Below are 24,582 nucleotides of genomic sequence, written 5' to 3' on the forward strand. Positions count from 1 at the left end.
GACAAGATGTGTGCTCTCCTAGAACAACACTGTTGCGAACCATTAAGATGGACAACTAACTTATGCACAATGACGAACCTGAAGTACAAATTCCACATGATTGTCTTGAGAGATGACCCTTCATCAATTATCACTTTCTTCAACTCTGCCCTAGCGGATGTTGTATCCTACTCTTCTCCCTGCTTGGCCGCTTGTAGCTCCTTAGCCATGCGCTTGTTCTCATCTATCAAGAATATTACACTTGAGCTCGTGGCTTCGACATATGCCTTTGTAGCATTGGCCAATGCAGTTGGATGTCTGCGCACATCAGACACGATCACTCGTTAACCAAACTATGCAGGAAATACATGGAAATCTGGAGTGGGCACTCTATGTAATTGCACAACTCTGTGTTGTGACTCATCGAATGATATGTTGTGCACATCTCCTTCCGAATTGTCCTAAAGGATTTTAGTGTCTCCTTGATCTCTTGGGACTTTCTCTACTCCCGGATCTGATGAAGCTAATGGGGTAAACCCTTGGTCCTTAGGCATGAGGTCAATGTCCTGAGCTAGCTCAGGCTGAACCACATCTGTGTCCATCTATTCCAACACATGTTCGATCTCTTGAGAAAAGTCCTACTCCTGCGACTGCTCACCCTGTTTTTTGTTTTCTAGTTATTCGGATGAATCAATAACTTCTATGGGTCTAGTTTCATCAATGTGTGCATGCTGCACCTCTTGTTGTTCCTGTTCCTGTTATGCTTCCTTCTCTCTTCTACGCAACTCTTGTTCTTCCCTTAGTTGTTGCTTCAATTCCTTTTATGTCTCCTCCATATTTTTCTTCTCCCTTTGTCTTTTCAAAATCCTTCTGTCATGTTGTCGCCTCTTCACTTCAATCTCTAAAGTTGTTATCAATACACTAGGATTTCCTTTGAACTTGCAGCTTTTATCTGCCTTTGCAATGTCGGAAACCTTCCTCTCGCGTTTTTCAAGCACATGTTTGTTGCTCTCTCCTACTACTGATATTTCTACTCTCTAGGATGCTACTGCCTTCTACGTTGCTAATCATTCTACAACCATTCTGACCGATTCATTGAGCCTTGAGAAGTTATAGTAGTATCTCCAAGGGTCTTCCTCAGGCCAATGACACGACTCATGGATCCAAGGATGATACACTCTTATACAGTGGTCTTCCACTAAGCCATCCATGTCATACGGATTGAAACTTCTGGTGTCAAAGTGGATCTCTTGAATTCCTCCATCTCAGCCTCATCCTGCTTTAGATTCTGGATCTCATACAACCCGATCCGCAAAGGAAGAGCGGGCCAAGGTGCTTTCTTCTTCCTGTGCAGTCTTACTAACAAACCTGTCGAGATGTGGTATGGAACCTCTTGCATGACCAACTTATCCATGGAAAAATTTTGTAAAACATGCAAAGCCTTCTCCACACTATAAATCCTGATGAAGGTGCCAAGTGGTGAGGCATACCAATCTGCTATGTTTACCAATGTCTCCATCACTGCCTGTGACATGCGAGGTGGATCTTATTCAAATATCATCCTGTACACCAGGGTGACGAAGTGGTTTGATAGTTGTATTATAACAACATGGAAGCTGCATTCGGAGAACAACCTGCAATAGGTGTTCACAGATGTTTTTGAAGGTATCCATGCCCAACCCAAGTGAGGGAACTGCTGACGGGCACAAATTGCATCAAGTATGTAAGAGGACATGAATAGCTTTGCTTGTTGAACTTTGGGGGGATGTCGAGCATTTGTTACTTATCCCTTCTGCTGGAGAGCCAACATGTCAGACCAATTGAAAGGTCTTCTTTCGTTCGCTAGATGATCCAACACAATCACCCAACTCTATGAGAAGGTCTCTTTGTTCTCTTGGTTGTATAAGCGTCATGCGAAGATGACCAAGAGATGATAAGCCTTCCGCAGTATCCTTGTCTTGTAAACTTGGCTGGGTGTTGTCCTGAACTTAGAAGGCTCTTTCACCCACCTCTTGAAGATGTCTCTTGATTTTTCACTATTACTGGGCCTAGTGAAGTGTGCATCCATTGTGATCATCCGTTGTGGCAAGTGATACACCACCTGAAATTCCTTTTCCATGAACTTAGCAAGTTCTATTCCACTGGCACTGCTCAACACCATTGTCTTGAGATCAATATGAAAGACAATCCAATGGATCATGTCCGCGCATGGAAATGCGGGATACCTACATGCAACCTGGTACAAGACATACTTGTGTATGTTGACATAAACTCTACATTCCTCCAGATTCTCCTCAAAGGTAGCTGAAAATATGTCATTGATGTCCTGCCATTTGATCTTGATGGTATCTTCATAGATGGGCAAGCTCATAGACACTTGCTCAACCATATCTCCAGTTGCGCTCTCAATGGTATCCTTTGACCCTGCTCTCTTGGAAGCCATTGTACCTCTACTTTTGAGAGATTGTTGAACACCTATGATACTTGGAGACAGAGAAAAACTCATGGCAAGCATAATGTCAGTTGAAAACCAAAAGAAACTTGAGGACTAATATGCAACACACGTGGGTGACTGACTGGAAGATTTACACAATTTTCACTAGGAGGCTCATAGACTGACTGCCAAAATTATGCAGAAAATAGTTTGGACTACCAGTGAGCTAATTGACTACTAAAGCTATGTAGAGCATAGTCCAACATGGCTTGCTAAGGACTGAAACTGTGCAGTGCATAGTTTTAGTCAACATGACTACAACCTAGGAAAACTTCATTGCGCAATTCTAGGGGCCAAATGAGGCACTTCCTCTCAGAATTATGTAGAGCACACTCTGGGAGGCCATTGTGAGGAAATATCTATGCAATTTCTGGGAACAAGGTAGGGCCTTCCATCCCATAAATGCGTAGTGCAAGCTGGGCCAACGCAATTCAGACCCGCCGACGGGTGACTGAAAACAGTAAGGACTGAATGCATGTGTGAAATTGGGTGCAAATTTGAGTGAATGAACATGCATGCAATCATTGAGTACATGATTCAATAAAATGGGAAAACAATGAAGTGTGTGAAGTGAGTCACCACCACGACGACCGTTAGTGCATAAACAATGTCATGCATGCAACAACAAGGAGATGCAATTAAAAACTTGAAACAATGCTTCTACAAGATAACATGCATTAAAACGTCAACAAGCTTTCAATAAAACCAAGAAAACAACATTCAAACAAACCCAAACACAAAAAGCAACAGAAAAGCAGTAAAAGACACGAAAAGCAGACTTACTCGGAAAAAGGTGTGCTGAGTGTGCCAAAGGTTCCTAGATGTTATGGGGAATGCCAGAGCTCCAAGATCGATTTTAAGAATGAGATATGAAACGTCGAATAAATAATTTTGACAAGAAGGAGGCTTCTGATGCACATGCCACAAATCTAGAAAAAAGTGACACTTAGTGGGAAGTTTCTAAAATGATTTTTGCATGTAACCCCCAACTCCGAAAAATAGATCCCTAAAATATAGGGATGTTTTTTTCTTTTTCTAGAAAAATCTGCCCATGCATGCAAAGCAAGATTTCTCAATTCTGGAGGGAATCGGTCAACTTGGGAGCACATGCAATAGACTGCAAGCCTCTGGATGACTTCTGCACAGTTTCTGTGTTGAGTAGCCCTTGCTTCCCCTCAAGCTTTGCACAATTTCTGGACTGAAGCAAAGGCTTCCAGCCAAAACTGTACAAATTTGAGAGCAAGCCCAACGATGGGACGCTCTGCGCAGTTTTCAAAGGGAAGGGAGTTTGCTTGCTCTGTGCATTTCTGGAGAGCAGTAGACTATCTTGATGCTTTGCACAATTCTGGAGACCAAGCCTGGTTTCCCTATAGTTCTGCTCAATTCTCTAAGTGAGCACAAGAGCTGGTTGAAGACAAAGTCATAGGATGTTAGCTTGCGGGTGAAAGGCAAAAAGTTAGCAAACACAAGCTGATAAGCCAAGAAACTAAACTGGAAGCATATGTACTTGGGTAGTGCAAGACATGCTGCTAAGGATGGTTGGTAGGGAGGCCCAAAACAAAGCTAAGGAAAAATTTTGGAGGGTGGTTGTAGCTGCTACAATAGGTCCCCAATAACAATTTGGGAGTATAAAATTAAATATTTAAAGACAACCATCAAGAAATTGGTCAAGGAGAGGAAAGAGGATAATGCATCCAAAATTATCCAACATAAAACCTCCTTGAAAGGAACTTAAAAGAGAATAGAGCAAGACATTGTAAAGAACTTCTTCTCCAAGAATGGAAGGATTTTTAATAATATCATAAAGCCCTTAAAGAAGAGGAAGAGGTGTAGAATCTTGAATCCTACAACCTTTAGCTTCAAGCTTGGGATATTAACACACAAATTTTTCATAATCAAGTAAAATATTTCCCATGGAAGAATAACATTGAAACCATTTTGGTAGATGTCACCTAGTTAATGAATTTGGAAAAACCAAGAAAGAAGTGGTCTCCCATTACAAAACGCTCTATTTTGAGCCACAGGTTTCGAATGCAATTGTCATTGTGTATATAATAGAGGGAATTATGCCATAGATATCCATTACAAAACACTCTATTATGACCCACAGGTTCTGAATTCGATTGTTGTTGCGTATATAATAGAGGAAAATACTCCACAGAGGAAAACACAGACTTTCAGAAGGAAGTAACAAAAGAGGAAGTCAAAACATGTTTTCCCTATGTCGGAACAAAGCACTTGGCCTAGATGATTTCCCAACTCATTTCTATCCATTGTTTTAGGAGGTGATCAAGTTCAATTTAATAAGGAAAGTAGATTGTGTGTTCAAAAAAATTGCATATGGCTCCTACTTAGCCTTAACGCTCAAGGAGGTCAGTCTGTCCTCTTTTGCTAGATTTTGGCCAATTTCTTTGTGCAACTTCTTATACAAAATAATCTCCAAAATTTTAGCGCAAAGATTGAAGCCTATTCTCCCAAAACTCATCTTAGAAAATCAGGGAGCATTTGTTGGGTTAAAGGAAAATTATTGATCACATTGTGCTAGTGCTTCACTAATCCTCTTGTTTAGTTGGTTTTACATTTAATGTTGGATTTAGTGGGTCTCTGATCCTTTTGTTTGGTTGGTTTTGTATTTAGGTTAAGATTGAACTTTTTGAGCTAATTTTATTGTTCTATCAAAACAAAATATAATTTAGCTTTTCCAAAATTTTGTGATGTCAATTTAACTCATTTCTAATTTAGAGTATTGTATGGAGAAAATATTTCTTAAAAATAAAAAATGTACTGCAACAAATAAAGGATGTATTTTGTTTTATAAGATAAAAAGAAAAATGTATATGCGTATTAAAAATTAAAATACAATTTTTATATTATTATATGTTAAGGATTCTCAAATGTAATCTCTAATCATTACTATTATATTTGAGAATGGTTTTTCCTTATATTTGGTGATTTTGTAATTTATCTTTGTAATTTTTAATAATTTAGACTCTTGTGTGTTAGTATTAAATTTGTTCTACTTCAAATAGGGTGACAAGATAGTTTGAGGACATTCCCGATGGTAGCATGATATGGAAGCCAACTAACCGTAAGAATATGAAATTAAGGTTATAAAAGGGCTCTTTAACATTGTCCATTGACCACTATTAGTTTAACATTGACCAATGAAATTTATAATGTTTATTTTTCAAAACAAAATATTTTTTCAATATTATTAAAAAACTAAATTTAAAATATTTTAATTATATATATATGAACTTTTTATATAAAATGACATCCCACATAGCCAGGCCCCTTGGCACACTAGACTTTGAAGAGATACCCAACCTGTGAACGCCTTTGACCGGTCAATCCCTGATCTCCAATTAGACATTAGAAACCATTATATTTCAAATGTTATTGTATATATATTTAGATGGTAAAAGAAACCCTAAAACACCTCTTAGTGATGAGCTCATGGATTGAGCAAAGAATAATTACAGAAAACCAATGCAATATGGTGCATGTCAACATTTCCATATATATCTTCTTCAGCTTTAGTTTCATTGTTTCAACAAACTTAATTTCTAAGTGTTTACTTGCTTGATTCATTGTCTTCCCTTTTAGCTTGTGGTTATCTATTTATCCTCGGTGCTTCTATGAAGGCATCTAATTGTCGGGACAAACTCACTAGATTTAAATAACCCACCCATGTCCTACTTGCAACCCTCTACTTTACCAATTCCTTCCCATTCCACCCCAATCCTAGCCTCCTAATTCCTCATGCTTTTCACATCCTTGTTTCCTAAAACGCTACCTTTGCATCACTCTACATTCATCTACACTTCTATTGGCATGTATTTGCACCCTTTTGGTGCAAATGCTTATATACTTTGTTTGGATCCTTTTGTAAACCTAAATAATTGAAGCTATGTTCCTTATAGTCCATGGATACAATTTCCCATGTTCACAAGAACTGAGTTTGAATCAATTAGATAGCATGTTCGACTTGTTAATTTCTCTAGGTGTATACTATGTCTAATGAGAGTTATTTAATTCATTTATTCATATTGTCTTTGCAAGGGGTTGTAATTGTTAGGTACAATTATTTACCCATTAATTGCATTTCCTATTGCAATGATATGAGATTACTATTTCTTAAACCTTTCTCTAGATTTGAAGATGATAAATAATTCCACATGATGAACCTCGTCCTATGGTGAAGTTTTCTTGGTATGGATTTGATGAGGAAGAGATCTCAATGAAGAAATTGAGAGAGAATTAGGAATTGCATCCTTAGACTACATCGAGTGTGAGGATTTAATCTTTAATGGGGAAGAAGCACATTCTTCTTCTAATATTCACACAATATGCAAAAACATGAAGATGATGAAGGAAATGAACAAATATATTGGATCTTATGTAGGGAGCTCAATGTATTAGGTGGGATTTATTGTTATGGGTTTGATTTTAAGAAACTATATGTCAAGAAATATGTAAAGGGGGTGAACCAATGAGTGGATAAGACAAAAGTTATGGATCAACATTCCATAGCTATCACATGAACTAATTTGATATTTGAAAGGAGTTTGGACTTTGTGTGGTTTCCCAAGAATCATCACATGAGCTATTGTCATGTTTTAAGGGACTAGTTGAATTATGACATCATATTGAAAAGCACTATTATGAAGGTTATACTCACTCAACTGTTACATGAATGGTTGCACTGAAACTATATTTAGATGCAACTTTTGTATACTTAAGGTAGGTACCTAGGGTATTCAATAGATAGGTCATTCCTTGTTTCATTTTCATGGTATTAGAGTTTGGTTTCTTAGAGATGAGTTTCATTCATTTCAAAATTATGTTTAATAGAATCCTAACCATTGTATGCCCTAAAATAGCTAGCTATAGAGTGATATCTAACCCACACGAGTGTATCCCCTAATAGTTCGTGTCATTTGATAACCCATTTGGGGTACCCCTCTAAAACATTTTTTGGAAACTTGCATATAGTTAAGGAAGTGGTTGGTTGCAAGTCACTTCTTATGAATGTTTATTGACCCTCATAAAGGTGGTTAACAATAGTTTAATCTACAATATATTTTTTACAATGCCTCTTAGCTTGGATCTAAATATATATTAGAACTTAAATAGGTTGAAGTTGCATCAAATATAAGTCTATTTGGGATCAATAAAAAACCTTGGGTTATATGGATGGGTGAGTGTGAGTAATATATTGACTATGTTACTTTAATTGCCAAGATAATTTGATGGCGCTTCATAATGCGATTTCATAAAGTGTTGGCCCAATCATTATGTCAACCAATGTTGATATATGTAAAGGATATACATTTAGCTACATCTATTCTAATACCCTAAGATCTATATTTTAAGTAAACTAACATGATCAACCTACCTTGTACACCAATACAATGATTCCACGTTTACATTGTACTTGGAGGCACATTAGTCATAAGTCAATGAAACTTCAACAATGATGCTAACTAGATGAAAATGTCTACTACTTGCAAGTGGAGATGTACTTCATCTAGCAAGTACATGTGTTTTCCTTGTTGTAGGCATCACTTTGTTAGGGTAGTTTGTGTTGTAGAACTTCAAAGGAAAATGGGTTTTACTTGGATACCAAATGACATGATCAACCAACATTCATAGTGCACAATTTTTTTAGTGTTGACCCCTCATTAGGTCAAGGGATGTAAATTAAGACATCATTAAGTTATCCAAACTCTACTATTATACCCAATACCTTTTTGAGATCTAACCCTAATTAGTGAAAACATGCACATTGCATATCAGAATGACTCCAGTTATATAACGAGAAAAGATGTTGAGCAAGATGGCTCAGATGCTTTAATTAATGAAGTTGATGATGACTCTTCCAAAGATCAATTCTTATTCCACATCTTTTAGAAATGGGTTAGAGAATAAAATATGTACAGATTTGAGGGACAAGTAGACACAAATTAGAAAAGTGGAGAACTAAAGGCAACTAGACACCAAATGAAAGTAGGCTAGCATTTGCACCAGATGTTGCAAAGAAAACGTCGTAAGGCATAAAGTGCGGAAATCCATTATCCATGTAGTGTGTGCATTATTCAACAAGGTGGATCTCTTTAAATTTGTTTCAAACATTTATGTTATTGCATTGCTAATTTATTTAGAATCTACTACTACCTCCTCTTCTTGGAATATTAAATTTCTTATCACCCCATGATGACAATCCCTCTAATTATTGGAATCACAATTTTTTCCACTTTAGTGGGTTTACCGTCAACCTAAAGAAACATGAATTTGAGTCACTCAACTAAAAAGAAATTGCTAAATTGCTATTTATCATGTTTTGAGTAAAAACAATTAATAACTCATATTTACAACCCTTGAAATATTTACAACCTTTTAAGTCTTGTATTTATAACTCATATTTATAACCCTTTAAAATGAAACTAACTATCTATATTTTTATTATTAATAAAAAGAATCTTCTTTATAAAACTAACACTCACATGCTACTCCTATTGAAAAGGAATCAATACTCTTTGATAAGCAATATTCTTTGATAAGCAGGGAAAGCATTATACTCGACCTGAGGGAACTCAGTGGGCAAAATTATCAATAACTAGTTAATATTGATTTGCATCAATTTATTTTGGTCCAACCAACAATTAAAATCCATCCCCTGCCACTGCAACAATAATACACCATATATCACCTTCCCATTAAAACTGAGAATGAGCTGCAAGTAACTGTGAGAACGCGGATGCCTCATAAGCATGAACTTAAGTTTGATCCCTGAGCTTTGCTACAATCCTCAATTGTAGAAATATTGAAATTTTTAAGAAGACTCTCGCCATTTCATAAGAAGCTGACTTGACAGCAGAGTTTGTCTGTTGTTGAGTCCCAATCATAGAGATGTCTATATGAGTTATGTCAATGTCTAAGTAGAGTTGTTGAATATGGAATGTCAGTGTAAGTCCTCATTTCTGTCCAACTTATGTCAAAGCAAGGATGCTACATAGGAAGAAAGAATTGTTTAATCGGTTGTGGATGATGGCATTTTTCCTAGAAAATGCAATATCTCCTTCATTGATTTCAAAACTCCATTGCTTCACTTGCACCTATCTTCTCAGGCTTTCATATTGATAAAAACAATGTAGAAAATTTTGGTTGAGTTAGTTTCAAACCATAAAATCTACCCCAACTTCATCTAATGGGCTTGTAATATAGCCTTCTTTCCCGCATTTTCTTGATTATAAAATAATGTCAAAGTAAAACGAGAGTTAGAAATATTTTTCAACAATAGTCACTTGCATCAGATGATTATTATCTCGCTTGGTTTTCATCCTTATGGCTTAATATGGACAAACCATTTTCTGCAAGATTAGGAAAGCCTACTGTGTCTTTGAAAGATCGATTTGATTAATGGACATAAGTTAAAAATGCAGTGATCATCCTGTAAACAAATATATATACTCTATATATATCAAAGCAGCAGACTGAAGGCACTGAATTTGCCCATTTCAGACTCATATATGATATATCTATTCAAATGTTTACATAAACCAATATTTCATCCACAGTGGCTAAGAGTAGTATATATCAAAAAGACTGAAGGCACTGAAATTGCCCAATTCACTCATATATCTACTCAAATTTCTACACAAACCAATATTTCATTCACAGTGGCTAAGAGTATATATCAAAGTAGCAGACTGAAGGCACTGAACTTGCCCATTTGAGACTTATATATCTATTCAAATTTTTAAACAAACCAATGTGTGATCCACAGTGGCTAAGAGTATCTATCAAAGTAGCAGACTGAAGGCACTGAACATGCCCATTGCAAAATTCAGACTCATATCTATTCAAACTTTTACACAAACCAATGTTCATCCACATAGGCTAAGAATATATATCGAAGTAGCAGATTGAAGGCACTGAACTTGCCCTTTTCAGATTCATATATCTATTCAAACTTTTACATAAACCAATCTTTCATCCATAGTGGCTCGTGAATTTCAAAATTTTTATGTATGCCATAATAAGCACTTCACGAATCAACTAGGAATTGAAGGCACTTGCACAAAGAATATAATAACATAAAACCAACGTATTCTTGCACAATAATATTATTGATGATAACACTATGCATAAATTACTACTGCTTTGTTGTAAGCCACAGCAGGATCTTGATCTTCCTTGGCACAGATGTTACTGTCAGATGGACTGAGATGAATTTTTGCAGCCCCATTCTTCAATCCAACTTTATTCCTTTTCAATTTTGGGGCCATGAGAATCTGATAGCAGCCAACAAGTTTCTTCTTCTCCTTCTCAACCATCTCACCACCATCTTTCTGCTTTTCTTGATCTTTGCCCTGTTCCTTGCATGCACTACTGTTGAAGTCTTGACACCGGGATTGCTGTTCTTGGGCATCAACAACATTATTAAGTTTAATGGACAGTAATTTTCTCACAAATGAAGGCCTGGGTTTGACAGGATTCCCCATCAAATCTCTGAAACCCACAGCCCCCCAGTTGCAGGGATGAATCTGTTCATTCTGTGAAGATCTACTCCATCAAGAATCATGGTGCCAAGGTTGAGAATGCCCTGTGGGTGACCAGAAGGACGACGAACCTGCAGTGCCAAGAAACTCATCCCACTGAAATCTGTGCTCCCATAGCCCTTGAGGAGAGTGGAAGGCAAGACCCTCACAGTGCCTAGCAGGGTATCCATGAGGCAACCCATGCAGTATATCTCCATCATCACAGCAGAGGTTTCACAGCGGAGCAAACTCTCTTCCACTCAGAATATGGCCTTGTCGTTCCAAGTAGGGTTTGTGCCCCTTGTTCTGTCAATTGCGTCGTCAGTTTTTTCTCGAAATTGATCCATACAACACAGTAGGTCTACATCATGCCAACAAGATGCATCTCCTTCAGATGTTGAGCTGAGATGATGTTAAGCTCCAGCTGTGTGTAAGCTTCCCCCATGATGTAGAGTGAATTTACTGCACAAGGAAACGCAATATTCAGAGACCACCCTGATTGAAATTACAGGAGAAGAAACACCATGAATGAAATCTTTTGAAATTTGAACATTGTATAGAACTGACTTATAAGACAAAACACATCATAGACTCTCTAGCTCATGATGATGAAAGCAGATGGAAATCAGTGCAGAAGGCCACCCCAAATGGTCATGATCGAAGCCAAGAAGCAGAAAAACCCATTCATAGATACAACAATAATGGAACAAGCAAAAACAAATTTGTACCAAATCCATTTGTTGTTTCATTTTAGGATTTTATTGTTGTGATTTCCATTTCAAAACTCCATTACTTCACCTGCACCTATAGTCTCAAGCTCTCATATTCATAAAAACAATGTACAAAATTTTTCTTGAGTTAGTTTTAGATTATAAAATCTACCCATTTCAAAACTCCATTGCTTCACCTGCACCTATCTTCTTAGAATCTCATATTGATAAAAGCAATGTAGAAAATTTTGGTTGTTAGTGTTAGACTATAAAATCTACCGATTTCAAAACTCCATTGCTTCACCTGCACCTATCTTCTCAGGCTTTCATATTGATAAAAACAATGTAGAAAATTTCAGTTAAGTTAGTTTCAAACCATAAAATCTACCCCAACTTCATCTAATGGGCTTGTAATATAGCCTTCTTTCCCACATTTTCTTGATTATAAAATAATGTCAAAGTAAAACGAGAATTAGAAATATTTTTCAACAATAGCCACTTGCATCAGCTGATTATTATCTCACTTGGTTTTCATCCTTATGGCTTAATATGGACGGACCATTTTCTGTAAGATTAGAAAAGCCTTGTGAATCCTTTAGTTTCAAAGTAATTCTTTCAGATCACTTGCCTATCTATCTCGAGTCTAGACCTCTCAAACGAAGAGGCCTAAAAACATACCATTTTCATTTGAACAGCTGCAGTTTGGAAACCTAGCCATAGAAAATAAAATCCAATATTAGTGAAATGAAGACACTCACATTACATGAACAAAAATGTGAAGTTTCAAAGTAATTCTTTCAGATCACTTGCCTATCTATCTGGAATCTAGACCTCTCAAACGAAGAGGCCTAAAAACATACCATTTTCATTTGAACAGCTGCAGTTTGGAAACCCAGACATAGAAAATAAAATCCAGTATTAGTGAAATGAAGACACTCACATTACATGAACAAAAATGTGAATCCTTTCTAAGAAGCTTCAAAACGTAAAGAAAAAAGCGGAACAACTAGGCTTTTGTAAACATATTCAAAAGAAACATGAACTGGAGATAGAGATGGTTAGTGTTGTAAAAGAAAAGGAATTGATATTGTGGCTTGAAAACGAAAAATGCTTCCTTTATACTTCAATTGTCAAGCATTAACCAACATTCATAAGGTAGGTGCTTCCATAGACTCTATCTGATCATGTGACCAACCAACCCAACTTAACAGCCATGACAGCATCAGCAGATCAGTGGCCCCTTGTGGGGCCACACCAGCCCAACTTAACAGCCATGACAGCATCACCAGCCCACCTTTGGGCAAACCACTATGTAAGAAAATTAAAACTTGGTGGAAACTGTAGCAGCAAGCCACTTTCACCTACCCATCTTGTCTCTCATGGCTAGTCTTCAAATGAATAGAGGAAAGATTACCGAGTCATGAACTTTTAAATGAGGGCATATTATCAAAAACCTTGAATGAGACTCATGAGAATCTATAAAAGAAAAGAAGTTAGACATGCCTGACTTAGTGGTTGATACGGTGCTTAACCACATTAATCACCCTCGTTCAAATACTGGAAGGTATAAAGCCTTGCGTTATTAAAAAGTTCATGAGTTTGATAGGGTTCAAATTCAAAAAGATAAGAAAAAGGAGGTATTCTGTAGACAGAAGTCAATAATTCAATGGCTTAAAGATGGTGGAAGAAGCTGTGCCCGTTTCCTTAAAACCACTCAGAATAGAAGGGTTTATAATAAAATTTCTGTAATAGAATACCAGACAACACAGTAGTAACTCAAATCTACAAGGAAATCTACTTCAACCTCTACTGGCGATGCCGGTTACTGAAGAAGAAATACAGGATGTTGTTTCCCCAAGAAAAGAATAAGCCTCCTTGGACTGAATGGGTTCCCAACTCTATCTTCCTCATAATATGTGGCTTTTAAATAATGTTAATCTTCTTGGAGCAAAAGAAGAATCTACGAACTCTGGCAGAATAATGGAATTTCTACCTTCCTAAATGCCCATCGCAAATAATGAGGGAGCTTTAAACTGGACTATTTTAGACCAATCTCTTTGTATAATACTTCAATACAAGATTATCGCCAAGGCCCAAATCTAGTCTCCCTCCTGAATTGTTAATCAAGTTCAGGAGGGGTAACGGTATGTTTCTCAAACTTGTCCTACGATTACAAATCTTGAAGCTTCCCACTAGCCATGTCGGATTCCCTCTTCCTGCATTTAGACATAAGGTAGGAAATTTAGCATCAATCACTGATAACTCAGCAGCAAGCTTGGCAATTGGACGAACAGATTTAATCCATGGCTGGCAGAGTTACAAATATCCAATACATTTTCTGGATTATACCATCGTATCCAAGGACTTTATGGATTTCTCTTTTTATCAGACCAACGTTGAATATTTCTCTATCCATGAGATTGCAACTAATATAACCCATGTTGAGTAAAAGGCATAATTGTTTAACATTTGTTTGAAATTGGAGCCTAAACTTCAAAACAAATTGCGTGAACAACACATTTAAACTTCAATTTGAATTGAGAACTGGAGAGAATGGGAAATAATTCACAGCAATGGCGTGCAAGATGATGCCATATGTGGTCTGACTTAAATTCAAATATAATAGATAATGTTGTTTTGGAGACCAACACACCTATTCCGTATGATCTTGTTTTTTTTTCCTGTATAAAAACTATTCTATTAAAATTAAAATTAATTGGTGTTGTATTCTCCACTTCAAAGGCTGATAATATTAGGATGTTTGAAATTTAAAACTGTTGGATCAAATGTACATGTGTGATTGAAATTACCACAATTTAACAATTATATCGGAGTCTCTTTGCATTTTTTTGGGGGAAATTACTAATTTATTTAATATTCACAAGATGAAACTATACTGATTTCAAGAAAAATAACTATTACCCTCATTATTAATCTCTTTGCAGTTTTTGGGGGAAATTACTAGTTTATTTAATATTCACAAGATGAAACTATATTGATTTCAAGAAGAATAACTACCACCCTCACTATTAATCATTGATACTGATTTCAAGAAGAATAACTACCCACCCTCACTATTAATCATTGATACTGCTGATTGATAAAAGTTCACATTAGCCATCCCTCTTAACTTTGCAGGGGATCCAAACTGTATCGTATTAAGAAAGTAGGTCTCTAAAAAAACCTTAAGAAATTAGCACTGCAAAAACAAAACCCATCCAAATTGTATCGTATTAAGAAAGTAGGTCTCTAAAAAAACCTTAAGAAATTAGCACTGCAAAAACAAAACCCTTAAAATACGACAACTAGAATCCTAGAAAATCCTACAACCCTGCATTAAACACCCATTTATCAAACCTACAAATACCAGTCAAGGACAGGCTGAATTAGTAACAGAGAGCATCAGATATATGCTCAATTGAGCATCAACCCCAAAAGAAGGAAAATCACATAACTAATCAAAGTAATCTTGAACCTTTAAAGCATAATAATGCAGTAATTAATGATAATCGCTCTGTTCTAATACATACACAATCCTTCTTATCATTTGCTATCATCACAAATAAATCAAAGCCAGTGTAAGCTCAAGTTCTTACCATGCTGATAGGGAAAGAATAGATAATGATTTGAAAATTTATGAATATGGTGAGCCTGGTCATTTTGTACGAGAATGGAGGGTTAGGAAGTGGTCGCCATCGGGGTCTCAATCCTCGATACAGGTGTAGTTCAAGTTATGGTCGTCGTTGTCTAAGACGTTGATGTTTCAAACCTATATGGGGACGAAGTATTAGCAGGTCTCCTCCACCTCGTCATGATCATCGAGTTCAACCTTGCGATCATGTCTCATAGGCAATAGCAGCAGTAGCAGTGGGCTCATTGATGATTCTCATAACATTCAAATCTGAGATTGCCGCTGCGTCATTGGTTTCCTGCCTTTGAGAATCATTGAAGTGTGCAGGAACAGTGACCACAACATTCTTAACAGTGGTCCCGAGGTAAGCTTCTGCAATCTCCTTCATCTTAGTTAAAACCATGGAAGAGATCTCTTCGGCTGCAAAATGCTTCTCCTCCCCTTTGTATGTTAGAACGATGCTGGGCTTATCGCCATCCCCTGAAATGACATTGAAAGGCCATAATTTCGCATCGCTCACAATGGAGAGATCAGAGAACCTCCTACCAACCAACCGCTTTGCATCTGCCATAACATAGAGAACTGATTTAGATTGAACACAAATGCAAATTCTACATAAATAGAAGAATCTTACAGATGCAAATTCAAGCCTTCATATCAATCACCTTCAAAAAACTATAAGCTGAATTATGTCCATCCTGGTTCATATTCGAGAATGAAAGGGGAATTAATATACAACAACTGAATCACATATACAGAAATAAGCAGTGGAATAAACTCCCTCAAAAGAGTGACAGAGATTACTAACCGAAAACAGTGTTGATAGGGTTCATGGCGACCTGGTTCTTCGCAGCATCTCCGATGAGACGCTCTGTATCAGTAAAAGCGACATAGGAGGGAGTGGTTCGATTCCACTGATCATTGGTGATGATTTCCACCCTGACGTGCTGCCACACTCCCACACACGAGTACGTCGTCCCCAGATCGATTCCAATCGCTGCTCCCTCGCCCATATTGACACTCTCACACACAGAACACAGAGAGGGAGTTAACTTACGAAATTGGGCCGGGAGCTATCGAAAATGTCATAAAAACAGAGTACATACACCTTATCATTATCTGCACAAGGCTACGCATGCAGGGAAGAAAGACATGAAGAGTCTCTGCGAAGAGTCTCATCGCTAGCCGAAGAGTCTCATCGCCAGCAGGCAGTCTCTGCGATGAGTTTCATGGCCAGCAGAAGAGTCTCATCGCCAGCACGGCAGGCCTGGCCTTTCATGGCCCATTACCATGGGAAAAAAATTATTTTTCTATGAAAAAACAGATTAAACGAACGGCAGAAAACACTCCAATCATCTAACACACAAAATCAATGGCTCAGGATCGCACACGTCACATTTTAGGGATGTCTTTCTCAGAGGGAACGCCTTACGGCGTAATGATAAGAAAACCATGAGACAAATGAAAATATCTCACTAATTCGGAATTATTACATACATAAAAAAAATTGGCCTTTAACTTCTTTTAGCTTCAACTTTTTGACTCTCAAAATATACAATTAAATTATTTAACCAACACCAAACATCTTAATCTAAAATTCATCATACAAATTCAAATAATAATAATATGAAAATTTAATTTTTATAATATTTTAGATAAATTAAATAAAATATATTAATTATATAAAACAGGAATATTTTTCAAATAAATAAACAAAATTACAAACCAATCAACCATATGGAACAACCTGATAAACCAATCAACCATATGGAACAACCTGATAAAAATAAGTAATTGATACATTTTGGAAAGTGAACGATGTAAAATTGATAAAGTTCAAAATACAGTATGCTAAAATTGTGGAGAGATCTATTAATACATAAGATGTGCCAAACAAAAAATAACAATATCAATATATATTTATGCCTGAGTGAAATCTTTTACTAATAACCTCTTTCTTCGAAAAGGGTTTGCTTTTTAAAAAGTGACTAAAACTGCCATAAATTAAAGGAGGAGGACTCTGTATTCTTAATATAAGAGCCAGAGGTGAAGGAAATTTAAAAAAAATCAATTGAAGACCACTTTTGAGGGTTTACCAAAACTTGGTATAGATTTATCAACCAATATTGAGATTGGAAAGTATTTTAATCACAGATCTATTAATTTATATTGACATTAGGAAATCATTAAAGGTTTTATTAAGAAATTGAACACATTCAACTTCTAGATTTAGAAATCTAAACCCAGTATAATTGACACTGACAATGATTAACAGTGGTAAAACGTTTATGGTTTGTTGACATTGCAGCAATATTCAAGTTTGAAGTTAAGTCATTGCATTAACTATGCCCTGTCTCAAACAAAACATCAAGTCATTATCTTAGCTATGCCCTGTCTAACCAGTAAACTTCAATATAAGCACATTATTTCCATATCAGTTTGCCACTGAAAATGTTTTAAAAAATAGATAAAGAAACTTGGCAGTGAGCAGTCAGAAGAGTATGCCCAGGAAATAAATATGCATTCTTGACATAATGAGTGTTAGATCTCTTCATTGACACGTTTCACTTGGCAAGTTACAAAGTATCACCATAATGAAGGAGCAACAAAGACGCAGTGATGAACGTTATAAAACCTTACAAAAAAAGTTTCATAGCAAAACATGGAAAGCGGCTTTCCTTGCAGAGCCTTATTGGATTCGAACTCTGAACTCCTGTGAAGAAAGTATATTTATATATACAGAGGAGAGAACCAGAAACGCTAACTAAAAGGCAATGCAGGCTTTGTGTGTTGCTTGCGGTCGGTAGCAGAGTCAGCCAAACCGAACACATTCAAACAAAACCCCTTATTGAGCTATGAAAAATAAAGATCCTCTCTTCTCCTCACAGAAGCTCCTTGCGCAGGCGAGCTGGTTGCACTACGTGCCTCCCCATCAAGCATTTCGTAGCCCCTCTCAAAGCTTTTCAAACAAAACCCCTTATTGAGCTATGAAAAATAAAGATCCTCTCTTCTCCTCACAGAAGCTCCTTGCGCAGGCGAGCTGGTTGCACTACGTGCCTCCCCATCAAGCATTTCGTAGCCCCTCTCAAAGCCTTCCGCAAAGCCTAGGAAAAAATAATATATCAGAACCTAAATCAGATTTGAAAAAACGAAAAAAAACTTCTGAAAAGAAGTGAAGGGTTAGCTAAATCAGTTTTCCCCAATTTAGGTGATTATTTAATTAGTTTCTTGTTAACAAATACTCAATTTAAATCTTCTTGATTCGACGTCTTCTTGATTTTCTTGATTTGTAGTTTCAATCAGGATACACAATTTCGCCAAAAGAAAAAACAGATTGACAACATGAATTATGCTCAAATTAAAGTACAGATTGAAAACATGAATTCTGCTCAGATTAAAGTTTCTTTACCTTCTCTACAGCTGCAGAGATCAAAGCATATGTGTTGATTTGGGCGGCCGTTAGCCTAGAGTTCTTGAGGTTCCCAACGGATCTCAAATGTGAGCCAAACCCTGGTTTACGCACAGTCCCATTCAGGGAAGTTTTCCATGTAACAAATGAGTCCAACTCTCTTGATGAATTGACATTGAGGCAATAGCAGCAGCAGCAGTGGGCTCATTGATGATTCTCATAACATTCAAATCGGAGATTGCCCCTGCGTCATTGGTTGCCTGCCTTTGAGAATCATTGAAGTGTGCAGGAACAGTGACCACAGCATTCTTAACAGTGGTCCCGAGGTAAGCTTCTGCAATCTCCTTCATCTTAGTTAAAACCATGGAAGAGATCTCTTCGGCTGCAAAATGCTTCTCCTCCCTTTGTATGTTACAACGATGCTGGGCTTATCGCCATCCCCTGAAATGACCTTGAAAGGCCATAATTTCGCATCGCTCACAACGGAGGGATCAGAGAACCTCCTACCAACCAACCGCTTTGCATCTGCCATAACATAGAGAACTGATTTAGATTGAACACAAATGCAAATTCTACATAAACAGAAGAATCTTATAGATGCAAATTCAAGCCTTCATATCAATCAACTTCAAAAAACTATAAGCTGAATTATGCCCATCCTGGTTCATATTCGAGAATGAAAGGGGAATTAAGGGTAGGCATGAAGGGGATGGGAAGCCTTTCTTATCTTATCTCTTGTTCAATACTCAATGATGTTTTAGTATTTAACAAAATGGCTTTAAATATAAACATACCTGGAGTTACTTTGTACAGATGTAGCCGAAGAAGTCGAAATCCCAAAGCAGTGATCTCAAGATTTGCTATGGCAGCTAGTTTTCCCCACCCAATTCCACTTTCGTTTCAATGCCTGCATGCAACAGGTTTCATCAATGGATTTTACAAAGGAATTAATATGGAATGGCAGGCGAATAAAGTTAGAATTTATAACGAAGCAGGCGAGTAAAGGAAGCAGTTGATAACGTTTCGGTGGAATCAATCCGAACCCAATTTCACTTTCGTTTCAATGCCTGCATGCAACAGGTTTCATCAATGGATTTTACAAAGGAATTAATATGGAATGGCAGGCGAGTAAAGTTAGAATTTATAACGAAGCAGGCGAGTAAAGGAAGCAGTTGATAACGTTTCGGTGGAATCAATCCGACGGCTAAAACAATTTTAATCGTCTAACCATTAAATCAAGCGCTCACAAATGGACACGTAACCTCAGAGGAGAGTTGGTTTCAGAGGGGAACGCTTTGGTTTCAGAGGGGAATGCCTTACGGCGTAAATATTATGCATGAGACTATGTGGTGAAAAGCATTATCCTTCTTCCTTGTGTTTTTCATTCCTTAAATATTTATTGCTAGACTTTTGCTTGACACAATTCCAACATTATATAGGAGTAATGGCATCTTCATGAGGCCCCCTTCTTCCATACTTTCCTCACATAAATTGCATTTAAATAATGGTATAACCATAAAAACATATGAAGCATTGCATGTCTTTGATATTGTATTTCATTTTCTCTATAAAATCATTACAAAATAAACTTAGTTTATTTTAAAAGTTTTGAAAAAAATATATTTAAATTAATTTCATTGTGGTTTATAGCCCAAATTACTCCAACAAGTTACCCATTCACAATGGTTTAAAATAATAATAATAATAACAATAATCTAATTTTGATATTCTAGTATAGCCAAACATCAAGTTATTGTATGAGGCCCTCTTCTTTGTAAACAAAAAATTGCTTCTACATAACAATTTCATTATTTATATTACCAATAAGTATATATTCTACCATTTCAAATTCAAATCTATATCTTACCAGAAAAGGATTTTTTTTTAATAAATAAGTCCACTCAAATTATACTTCATATTTAAAAAATATTCATTAATATACAAAATATGAAAAAAAAACCACCCTATATTAATTAAAATTAATAAATAAAATATCCATTATTCCAAAGGTCTAATTTTTCAGAATAACCAAATATTATAAAGGCTATTTCTGAAATGTAAGGAATTCCATACTCAACAAATGTCATTAATTCTTTAGATAGGGAGGACCAAGAATTCCAGCTATAGGATTGTTAGAATCAACTGATGAATTATATTAATCAAATAATGAAAAGCATAGCATTTAATATTTTATAAAAAAGCCTCTCAAATACTTAAATTTGGAATTGAGAGGTACCCATTCAGAACGTAAAACAAAATGTCATTTCCTGTACCCAAAGCAGAGCCTCCTCTACATTATTGGGAGCAACTTTAGATGATGAACCCACAACTTTCCATTTCAGAGCATTGAAAAACGTCCATTGAGAAGAGCTGAAAGAGTCTGCATAGTTTTCCTCTACATAATCGATCAAAAAGTAGCAGCTCAATATATAGAAGTCACTGATCATGGAAAGTCCATTGAGAACCCCAAATTTGACATTAACAGGGCATTGAAATTTCTGAGAAATGGATAACGATTTCATTAACCTGGGAGATTTAGAAGAGCTGAAAGAGTCTGCATAGTTTTCCTCTACATCATCGATGAAAATGTCTGCATAATTATTATGAAGAGTACGTCTGCCACGATGGAAGTAGCAGCTCAATATATAAAAGTCACTGATCAGTGAGTACGTCTTTTCAGAGAGCAATTTAAAAACGTCCATTGAAGAACCCCAAATTTGACATTAACAGGGCATTGAAATTTCTGAAAAATGGATAACGATTTCATTGAACCGAGCATTGAGAATACTGAAAAATGGATAACGAATCATGCTGACTTCAAATTTTGAAACAATAAGAACTTTTAACATACTTTTGAGAAAAGACTAATTGTTCGAAGCTCCTCGGACTGTCTTGGGATTAAAGCTCTATTTTTAAACCTGCAAAAATCTGTAGAGTATCGAAAATTGATTAGTACATACTGGGAATATATTTAATCTTAAGAGGTCAAAAAAATTGTATAATAAGTAGCAACTTCATGATATAAATCTTCACACTTCCCACTGTAAACTAACAGAATGCAATTAATTTCTTTTCCATTTCTGTGAAGCTAGTTTAATTTATAAATGCTATGAAAGAAGAATAAATCTAACCAAATTTTAATCGACTGTTGAAAAAGCATCTAAATTTCATATTCGGGGTAATTATAAATAGATAATACATGGTAACAGAAATTTGTTTGAAATTTTTAAAATAAAAAATAAATATGAGATTGAAAAAATAATGATATGATTGAAATATTTTGTACTTACAATTGTCACACTAGAATGTTGAAGAATTTTGGTCATTTGGTGTTCTGGAATTTATATTTGGTGCATTTGTATGGCCAAGTAAATTGGATATACTTCTTCTTATAGCAATTGTTTTTGCCACCAAATCTTCTTTGAGATTTTCCAACACTATTACCACATCTCTCATAGTTGGCCGTTCATCAGGTGAATCTTTTGAACAAAGTAAACCAACTCGTAGCAAAGAAAGTAGACAATTGTGTATATTATCTTCTTCAAATCCAGCTCCATCCTGTGCACTAAACAGATTGTTGTCAATCACCTCCTTCACTTTGTTTGGAAATGCTAGGCTCACCCACTTGTGCATGTTTAGGTCTCCAATAAACATGTTGTTGGTTGGTCGTTTTCTGGCAAGCATTTCCAATAACATAATGCCATAGCTGTAAACATCTCCTTTGGTAGAAACTCTCTCACCCAATCCATACTCTGCATTAAAGGAAACCTCAATAAATATTTATCTCACTAGTGTATACAAAATTGTTGATGAAAAATGACAATTAAAACTAATTTTTAAAAAATCCATACCTGGAGCAATGTAACCCATAGACCCTTTCAAAGTAAGTGTTGAAGTAAGTGAATCACCAAAGTCTGCACCAATCAATCTTGCAAGACCAAAATCTCTCACATGGCCTATCATGTCTTCATCCAACAACACATTGCTGGGTTTTATATCACAATGCACTACTTGCACATGAGAATAATGATGTAGATATTCAATGGCATGGGCCACATCAATGGCAATGTTTAGTAGTGTTTTCAATCCCAGGCGACACACATCGTCATCATTGTTGTCATCTCTGTCATGATACAAATGCTTCTCTAGGCTTCCATTAGGCATAAATTGGAACACTAAACCTTTGAAATGGAGGTTGGAGCAGGAGGTTATGATTCTCACCAAATTTCGATGTCGAATCTTTTGCAAGACACTACACTCTGCTTTGAAACTCTTCTCACCCTGGTCATTTTGCAATTGGAAAACTTTCACAGCAACAATTGTGCCATCACTCAAAATTCCTTTATAAACTGATCCAAAACTACTTGATCCCAACAAGTTGCTCCTGTTGAATCCATTGGTTGCTATGTGAAGCTCTTGAAATGAGATCCTTTTGTGCTCTAACCTTTGAAAAATGGATTCTGAGGGATCAAAGATTTGCACATGTATATTCCGTCTCCAAAGGAACCCCAAAAGTAAGCAACATAGTATAAAAACAATAGCTCCACTCACTGGAAATAGTATTTTCTTCGCAACTGCAAAATGACTTCTTGATGTTGGACATGCAGGTAACATGAATACTTTTGGTCCACAAAGGCCTGGATTCCCAATGAAGGACATGATAATTGTTTGATTTGCAAAAAATCCCGCTTTTGGGATTTCTCCTGTGAGATTGTTGAAAGACAAATTCAAACACTGAAGCATTTTCAATTTTTGGAGAGTCACTGGTATTGGACCTGATAAGGAGTTGAAAGAGAGATCAAGGTTCACAAGACTTAGTATCTTATTTATTTAGTGGTTATCTTCGCTATCTTGAAACTTTGAAAATATTTATTAGATATTTGTTCGGTGGTTATTTTTCGCAGTCTCGTAATTTGAAAATATTTATTTAGTGGTTATCCTTCACAATCTTTGAAAATATTTATTAAATATTTGTTCAGTGGTTAGTCTTCGCAGTCTCGTAATTTGAAAATATTTATTTAGTGGTTATCCTTCGCAATCTTGAATATTTAATAAGTAGTTATGCTTCGCTATCTTGAAACTTTGAAAATATTCATTAAGTGGTTATGGTTCGAAATCTCATGATTTGATACTTTGAAAACATTTATTAAGTGGTTATCCATCATTTGAGACATGTAACTCTGTGTTGTGTTGAACACATTTAACTGTGACAATAAGACTTGGTGAGAGAACTCGAAAGAACTTTGCGATATTTCGCAGTCGCCTTATTTATTTACTGTTAAATCATCACAGTAGGGATATAATCATGACTTGTCGTTGTGGTGAAGGTGCGAGTCCGCCCGGAGAAAGTGAAGATGGGAAAGACAAGGGATGGATGAATTGGATTAATTGAGGAGGGAAAATATCAATGGAATGGTACACATACAACGGAGGTCATTTTCACTTTCTTTATTGTGATTAAATATCAATAGGATTTTATAAAATCATATCTCACAGAACTATGTCAATTAAAAAAATTATATTTAAAAATCTGTGAAGAGAAATAAAAATAAAGTAATTTTTTATACTTATTTTTTTTTTATTGCATTTCAACATTTAATATTAAAATATGAAATAATAATAATAATAATTTATTAATAGTGATTCATTCATAAAAATAATTAGTTATTTAATTACTTATAATTACTTATTTAATTGCTTTTTATTATATTTAATATAGAAAATAATTTATATTTATTTTTCATTACATTTCAATATTCAACTTGGAGAAATAGAAAAAATAAAATATAATATTAAAAATAAAATTGATTATTTAC

The 24,582-nt window shown here is 35.9% G+C and overlaps 1 protein-coding gene and 1 pseudogene across 3 annotated transcripts in view; both read right to left on the reverse strand.

Moving 5' to 3' along the window:
- Positions 1–15,562: 15,562 nt before the first annotated feature.
- On the reverse strand, positions 15,563–16,874 carry LOC149208351 (heat shock cognate 70 kDa protein pseudogene; annotated as a pseudogene).
- A 1,675-nt stretch (positions 16,875–18,549) lies between these two features.
- LOC149208352 (putative LRR receptor-like serine/threonine-protein kinase At3g47570) overlaps positions 18,550–24,582 on the reverse strand; it is a 65,960-nt gene continuing 59,927 nt past the window's right edge. The window contains exons 1-4 of one of the 3 annotated variants that reach the window (XM_089396021.1): positions 22,618–23,580; positions 22,057–22,518; positions 21,618–21,694; positions 20,910–21,509 (exon numbers count right to left, since the gene is read on the reverse strand). In XM_089396021.1, the coding sequence (XP_089252147.1) occupies positions 22,067–22,518; positions 22,618–23,509 (1,344 nt within the window). In that variant the 5' untranslated portion in view covers positions 23,510–23,580 and the 3' untranslated portion in view covers positions 20,910–21,509; positions 21,618–21,694; positions 22,057–22,066. Of the gene's footprint in view, positions 19,292–19,560; positions 21,510–21,617; positions 21,695–22,056; positions 22,519–22,617; positions 23,581–24,582 lie in introns of those variants that run through there. The other 2 variants (XM_089396025.1, XM_089396026.1) reach the window with 2 other exon arrangements.

The sequence above is a fragment of the Pinus tabuliformis genome, chromosome 1_2 (assembly GCF_031772625.1).
Source record: "Pinus tabuliformis cultivar Carrire ecotype Pingquan chromosome 1_2, CPIR1, whole genome shotgun sequence".
In the NCBI taxonomy this organism is placed as follows: Eukaryota; Viridiplantae; Streptophyta; class Pinopsida; order Pinales; family Pinaceae; genus Pinus; species Pinus tabuliformis.